General features: G+C 51.9%; 1 protein-coding gene across 1 annotated transcript; it reads left to right on the top strand.

The window, feature by feature from the left end:
• The first annotated feature begins 439 nt into the window (after positions 1-439).
• LOC104346249 (folate receptor gamma) lies at positions 440-2515 on the top strand. The gene is made up of 4 exons (XM_009950943.2): positions 440-577; positions 1243-1431; positions 1789-1924; positions 2175-2515. Exons 1-4 carry the CDS (start codon positions 440-442, stop codon positions 2513-2515), a joined length of 804 nt encoding a protein of 267 aa, XP_009949245.2.
• The last annotated feature ends 5159 nt before the right edge of the window (positions 2516-7674 follow it).

Raw genomic sequence — 7674 nt, 5'->3', positions numbered from 1 at the left:
CCGGTGCATTTAACCATCTCCTCTGACCCACTAGCTCAAGAGATCCCTGAACGAGCACTGTCTGGTTGCAGAAGGTTTGGGAGCTGAAAGCTTTGGGCTGCAACAGTGGGGTGGCTTGATGCAGAAGGACCCCAATTTGAATGGGTCTTGCGCAGCATCCGCTTTCCAGACAGAGATGTTTGACTGTTGAACAGCCCAAGTGCTAAAAGGGTGGTTTGTCCGATGCAGCGCTGTCCAGAGGATAACGTAGCTGACCTCACAGCCTTGCCTGGGGCTGCAGTTGTGTCTTTGGTGCTGCTGATGGTCTGCTGGTGTGTCCTCAGGCCCCCCACAGCACCTCATTTACTGCTGCTTGTGGCAAACCCCCTCCCGTGCTGTCCCCTTTCCATACAGCTGCGTCACCTCCCAGCTCCCGGATCCATCTGGGCTGGCCGTAGGGATGGGAGTGGGGCAGGCGCTGCTTGTGCTGTTGGCTGCCTGCACGGTGCTGCCGGAGAAGGACCCGTTGCTGAACGTCTGCATGGATGCCAAACACCACAAAACCAAGCCTGGCCCAGAGGGGACACTGTATGACCAGGTATGACTGCTGATGGGCTAGGTGGGATTGTCTGGGGGGTCCCCCATACCTCCCTCCACAGATGACGTGGGCTGATTTGTGCTTTGGGCTTAGCAACCACATGCTTGAGGAAGAAAGGCTGTGCTGGGTATGAGGCCTGCTTGCTTGAAAGGCTGCCCTTCTTCTAGCAAAGGGCTAGGGCAGATGCAGTGGTGTGAGAATTTCTGTCAGCTCAGTGTCACCCCTCTTGAAGCAGGAGACCTCCCCTTCCCAAAGCTTAGGTACCCCAGATCAGAACAAGGTAAAGGACAGCAAGGAAAGACACTCTTCTCTGCTCCCTCTCTCAGTGCTGGAGACTCTTCTTGCTACTTGAAGAGCTCTGCCCCCAAGTAATTGATGGAGATGGGGCTAAGAGCAAACCAAGGGAAGGGAGTTTGTTTCTATTCCTCAGGCTGGCACTAATTCCTGGTGAGGGTCTGACCTCGTCCTGCTCTTCCTCAGATTCTACCTTGCGGCAGCCCTGAACTCTGCAGTCCAAAGTGCCCAAGGGTTTGCTGGAGGAGGGAAAATCCTCCGGCTGCTGAAGGTTTCTTGCTGTAGGCTATGCAGGGAGCTGGCACCTTCAGCTTCCTCTGACTCCCTCCAGCTTCTGCCTGCCCTCCCTGACCAGCCTGTCTCTGTTGCAGTGTGCTCCCTGGAAGGACAATGCCTGCTGCACAGCCAACACCAGTTCAGAAGCCCACAAGGACCAATCCAGCCTGTACAACTTCAACTGGAACCATTGTGGGGTGATGCCATCCAAGTGCAAGCGCCACTTCATCCAGGACATGTGCTTGTACGAGTGCTCACCCAACTTGGGGCCCTGGATTGACCAGGTAGGATCAGACTTGCTGTGATTTAAGACAAGAGGGCTTGTGCTGGCTACATGATATGTTATATACTGGTCCCCCCTACGGTACACCCCCGGCATGGATGGGAGTGCACTTTGCAGGGACAGTGCAAGCTTTCCTCCTGGGTTTAAACACTTCAAGGACTTTGCTAGCCTCTGCTTTGGTCAGGCTGATGGAAGAACTGCTTGTTGTCAAGGCATGCCTCTGCTGGGGCTGAAACTCTTCCGAGATCAGCTCTGGAGCCCAAGGGAAGGGGCTGAGGGGGGACTCTGGGACATGGCAGATCCTGCCTCTTGGCTTTCAAGGGCCACCACCAGCGTGCACGATCCCGCTCCCTTGCAGGTTGACAGCAGCTGGCGTCGGGAGAGGATTCTTCACGTGCCACTCTGCAAAGAGGACTGCGAGGAGTGGTGGGAGGATTGCAAGGACTACGTCACCTGCAAAGAGAACTGGCACAAGGGCTGGAACTGGGCAACAGGTTGGTGGGCTCTGGGGCAAGCCCCTCCTCACCCCTGCAGGCAAGCCCCTGGCAGTGTCACCGCTGCCTGCCCGGCGGCTGGAGCACAGGCCCCCAGTCGCTCTTGCCTGTCCGTGGGGTTGCTGACTAGAAGGTGGCCAAGCCACCGTCCATCAGCTAAGATGCAGCCATGGGTGGTGGCCCGCTCGACACGAGCGAAGTGTGCCATCCCGTGTGGCTGTCTTTCTCTTGTGGTGCTGTCTGTCCTCAGGAACGAACCGCTGTCCTTGGGGCTCCATGTGCAGACCCTTCAGCCACGTCTTCCCCCGGCCGAAAGACCTGTGTGAGAAAATCTGGTCCAACTCCTACAAATACACCACAGAGCATCGGGGCAGCGGACGCTGCATCCAGATGTGGTTTGACCCTGCCCAGGGAAACCCCAACGTGGTTGTGGCGAAGTACTACGCTTGGAAAAAGAGATCCTCCCCTGCTAGGATGGAAGGTGTGACTCCTGAGACCGACAAAGCTGTGTGTGCTCTGCCATGGCCCATCCTGGTCCTGCTGCCTCTGGCCCTTGTGGTGGTCGCTGAGGGCTGTGGGGGCACCCTGTGACTGCCTGCCGAAGGGATCACGGCCTGGACTCCTCCAGCTGCTCTACAAGAGGAGCTGGCATAGGTCTGGCTGTTCAAACTGGTCACACGCCCCCCAGCAAGTGCTCCGCATGAGTTATGCGGTTGGACCTCGATACCTGCCTCTGCTTTCTGCTGCCAACAAAGGCAGTTATTTCCTTGCCATCCTAGGAAGGGCAACGCTATCTTTGCTCTGATGTAGGAGCTCCTTCTTATCTGTTCCCACCCTGTGGCTATGTGCTGGGTTGGCAGCTCTTGTTCAAGGTCCTGGGCTGAGCTCTGGTGTCTGGTCCTTCAGACTGTTCTAACTCCCTGAAGGGTGGGGAATGATAATAAAATATTTCTCTGAATTAGCCTGGCTGTGCTGAAATTAAGTACTTTTGAGGAGGTGGAAGAGCTCTGGGGGTGGAACAAGGCTGCTGGGCTGGGTTGGGGGGTGGTGGTGGGTGTGGGGATCTGTACCTGTAGGAGTCTGCCTGGGGGTGCAGGAAGGATGTAGCTTCCCGGGTCCTGATGGCTCCTATGACCTGGTTTGGGCTGTATTATCTGTGTTGCTTCACAACTTTATCTTCCCCTGGGGGCAATCTTTCCCAATCTCCCACGTGGCACTTGCAGGTGTCATAAGTAGCTGTGCAAAGGTTTGCTGACATGTATTTTTTGGGTGGCTTTTTTTTTCCTCCTTAGAAGTGAAAACAAGCCTCTAGCAAAACTTTAACTTTTGAAAGGAGGGGTAAAGGGGACAGCAATGGGGAAGTGCATGGAGTCTGCTCATGTTAGTCAGAGTCCACAGCTGTCTGCTCTGCTGAGCTTTATAGTACTTCAAATACTTTCAGGAGTCTTCAGATCAAAGCAGTTATTCCCAGAAGCTTTTCTAGTTTATTGGATTTCTAAAATGCTTCTAATGATACAACCTCTGCTGTAGCTGGTTACTTATTCCCTGACTTTACATGAAACTCAAAAGCACTTTTTTTTTTCCTCTATTCCCTAACTTCAACGTGTTGCCTGCGAAAGCTGAAGCTATAGGACTGACCCTGGCTTAAAGTCAAGAATGTCTTCTGGCCTATGTGTGGGGTATGGGTTTGCCCTGCATGACCCAGGCAGGGATGGAGAAGAGGCAACACCTGGAGCTGATTCCTGTGACAGCAACCTCCATAAAGGACAAAAATAAAACCACTCTAAAGGCAAAGCTGCTTGGGTCTAAGGAAAATCCCATGTGATCAGCTCCTGCTGTCCCCAGGCTTGTGGTCTGTGCAGGTTCTGGTCAGCTCTGCCACTGTTTCTAAGTAATGCCCACATCCTTGTCTCTCAGAAGCATCTTGGGATCCCCTTCAGGGCTGGTGTGAAGCCCTCCAGCCCCACACCACTGTGGAAACCCTGCTGGCAGGCCTGTGCCTGGAGGGGGAGGTCCGGCCTCACAGTCTGCAGCTATTTAGAGTTTTATCCTTTGAAAGTTGCTTTGGGATTAGCAATGCAGCGATGGTTCTCGTTGCAGACCCTTGCTCCCTGGGCATTTCGACGGTTCTGTTGGCATTGTTCCCGTGCTTGGCAGGGGTAAGATCATTTTGCCTGTAGCAAGTTACCGCATGAGATCTGGGCAAACTGCTCTGCAGCTACAATTAGTTCCTCTTTCCCTCTTCTTCCAGGAAGAGGATCATCTTGCTAAGACTTCCAACAGCAGCATCATTGTTCTTGCTTTCTGAGATAGTAAAAAACTTGAGGGTGTAGCCTGTGAGGTAGAGAAAGAGGCTCTTCCTTAAAGCACCCTGTAGAGATGTTCTGCAGGGTGTACGTGGTGCAGTGTGATGTTATGAAACAGCAATGGCTTGCAAGCCCTTGGTGTTAATCCTGACTGGCACTGCTGGGACGGAAGATGGCTGTGGTTTGCTCTCTCCATCCCATTTTCTCCTGCTTATTTTCTGTAGCTTGTGGGGAGCTGCACAACCCTGTCTGTTGCCAGGACTGACTTAAGCCTCCGTTAGCCCCTGCAGCAATCCCTATCTGTGCTGTCATGGCCAGTTTGGGTTTGTTGATAAAATAACAACAGTAATGAGTGTTCGGTGGTTTCATGCCAGGCAGTTTAGTCTTGATGCTTGGTTTGCTCAATCTATTTTAATTCATTCCTTCCCCTTCTTGGAGTCCTCTGTGCTTCCAGCCATCACCTTTGGTCACTACATGGTCACCTACTACCTGTTGAGATACTCCTCCTCCTCCACGCTCACCGGTGTCAGGATAGGCAGGATCATGCTGGAGTCCTGGGCTGGTCCGTCAAGCACTCCTCCACTTCTGGAATTAAGGTTACCACTACTGTCTGCAGCAGGACCTGACCAAGCTGGGGTGTGTAGACATCATGTTCAATAACAGGTATGACTTTGCTGTAGCTGTTCTCTTTCTGACTTTTGACCTCATCTTCCTTTTCATGCCATCTATTGCTAGGGCCATCCTGAGCATCGCATACCAGGGGGAGCATCTCAGGGCTTTGAACAACGGCCTGTCCTGAATCCTGGCACTCCTGATCCTGGTTGACTTGTCAGTGGTTCACCAGTATGGCCAGCGTGCCTCCCATCTCATTCACATCATCACGGACAATGTCTATCTGCTGCTGTCCCCCCTGTTGTCCCCCCCATGCCGAACCCCATCATCTAGAGCATAAAAACTAAATGGATCCACGGGATCTCAGCTCTGCCTGAGATGGAGAGAGCAACATCTGACTGAGGGAGGAGACGAGCAGATGGGAAGGCTGCAGGCTAGAGGCAGCTCACCTCTGTCATCACTTCAGCATTGGGGATCTTTTGGATGGGGACTTCTGGCCAAAGCAGCGAGCAGGAGGGTGAGGGGTTGGTCTGGGATCTGGATCGGAGGGACCAGGAGTCTGGGAACCCGGTATAGGAGAGACCGAGTGTTGGGAGCAGCTTCCAGAGAGGCGTGCTCTCATGGGGTCCCTGAGCTGCTGTCCGTAGAAAAAAGGTCTGAGCAATTCTCGCTGTCAGTGTGGGTCCACCCCAGCCCACCGCGTCGGGGAACCCTGAACACAGCCACGAAACAAGCTCTGAAAATCCCAGCCTGGAAAAATCCCTGAGCCAGTGGTCAGGCTCGAGTGGTGCAGTGTTTTGACAGTGAGTTCAGGTGAAAAGGGAAGAAAAAAAAAAAAGCCCATTCAAGGCAATAAGACCATGACTCAGAGGGGAGCAGCTGGGCAGCAAACGGGTGTTGGGATGAGATGGACGGGGGGGGGAGTTGAGAAATAGGGGCTGCTTTTGTATACAGACTCCCTTGGAAATGTCAAGCTATTCAAGGAAATGCCAGTGCAGCGGAGATGTCAAAGGAAGGTTTGCCGAGGGCGAGGGGAAGATGAAAGGGCAGCAAGCAGCACTCTGAGCGGTGTGGGTGGAGGTCCTGGGGCAGGGGGAGCCGCGCTGCTGGTGTCCCCTGGGCATCGTCCTGCCGCGAGCAGACGTCCCTCTTGCCTCTGCCTGCAGGTGAGCCGCTGGGGCAGAGCTGGAAAAACCTGGCTGAAATAACCAGGTGAATTTCTGGGGCGTGGAAGAAGGTCAGTGAATCCGTGTGGGAGGTTTGTGCAGCTTTCTGAAAGATGGGGTGACCGCTGGAGCCCTTGCAGGGCAACAGATTCTGAGGGTTGAGTATTCTCAGTGATTTCTCCCAGTTCTGATCAGTTTTCATCCCAGAAGTGATGGGTTTAGTGCAGGTGGAAGCTGCACGCCCAGGCTGTCCAGGAAAAGGTGCACAGGTTGAGGAACGTCGTGCCCAAACCGATGGGTTGAAAAGGAGAAGGCGGCTGGGCTGCAAAAGGCTGCTGTGACCCAGGCCACTGGATGAGCAATGTCTTGGGGATGTTGTTGGAGCTGAGGATGAGACCAGCAGCACGGAGGGGCTGATGCCCACAGCCCTGGGCAGGCTGTGCCCCGCAGAGATCGCCTGGTGGCAGCCGGGACTGCGGCGTGCTGGAGGGGATGTGGAGCTGGAGGTGGGCAGCTGCACACGGAGAGGAGGCAGAACTTGGTGGCAAAATGAAGAGAAACTGTTTGGTCTCAAAATACTTTTCTCTCCCCTGTGATACTTGACTTCTGCCCAGGGCTTATGACTTTGCCCAAACAGCAGCTCTATAGGAATATTACATTACGTACAGGAATATTAAATTTCCCATGGTGTCCATGGTAATTATTTCAAGGAGAGAAGCAGTGCCACTGAACAGAACTACAACTTTTAAAAGATCTTTATTCTGCAGGGGGGGTTATTTGCTTTTGTAGGTTGGTTGGTTGGTTGGTTTTTGCAGCTGAAAGCACTAGACTTCAGCAAAATGGACTTGGTGAAACTGAGGTAGCCATATCTCATGAGGAAAATGTCTAAGAGAACATTTTTCAGGAAGCTATGCAGTTCCTTACTGCAGATGCAATAAAAAGAGCTTTTTTTTTTTTTTTTTTCCAAACCCCAGCAACAGAATGAATAACCAAGAAGGGCACTAAGAACCATCATGCATAAATCACCACCCTTGCAGCGGTTCTGAGCATGATAAAAGTGGAAGTGCTGCCTACTCTATTTCTATTTTGAAAAAGTAATATTAAAAATCCCTGCAGATTAATATCACTGCCAGACTAACCAGGGGAAAAAAAAAAAAAAACAGAAATAAGCGTTTGAGCTTGGTCAAACCAGTAACAGTTTACAGAAAAGACATAGCAAGAGCATAGAAAGCGAAAACAGGAAGGAAAGGGAAGGCAAAAAGTAATTTGCATTTATTTAGACACATAGGTTAATGTAAGGATTGATTTGTTATTCACATTCTGGGGAAGTATATTAAATGATGAATGATATGAACACACATGGCGCTTTTTTTAATTATAACTTATTTTTCTCTGAAAGAGAAGCTAGCATCAGCAGCAAAGTAAGAAATCAGAGGAAACGGGGAAAAAATTAAAAAATTAAGAAAACAGACAACTTTCAACTAGAAGGGCAGTGAAAGGGCAGGGTGGCATTCCCCTTAGAGTACTTGGAGGGGGGGCAGGAGCAGCTCAAAGGTTGTTCACAGACATCTTTGAGAATGACCTGAAGATAAATGAGAATGAAAACCAGACTGGAAGAAGGTAACCCTAGGGCCTGACTTCAGAAAGGTGAAAAGGGTAACGAAGC

This window comes from Leptosomus discolor, chromosome 1, assembly GCF_034619465.1.
Source record: "Leptosomus discolor isolate bLepDis1 chromosome 1, bLepDis1.hap2, whole genome shotgun sequence".
In the NCBI taxonomy this organism is placed as follows: domain Eukaryota; kingdom Metazoa; phylum Chordata; class Aves; order Leptosomiformes; family Leptosomidae; genus Leptosomus; species Leptosomus discolor.
Note: the sequence above shows the minus strand (reverse complement) of the source record. Positions and strands in the feature narration are given on the sequence as shown.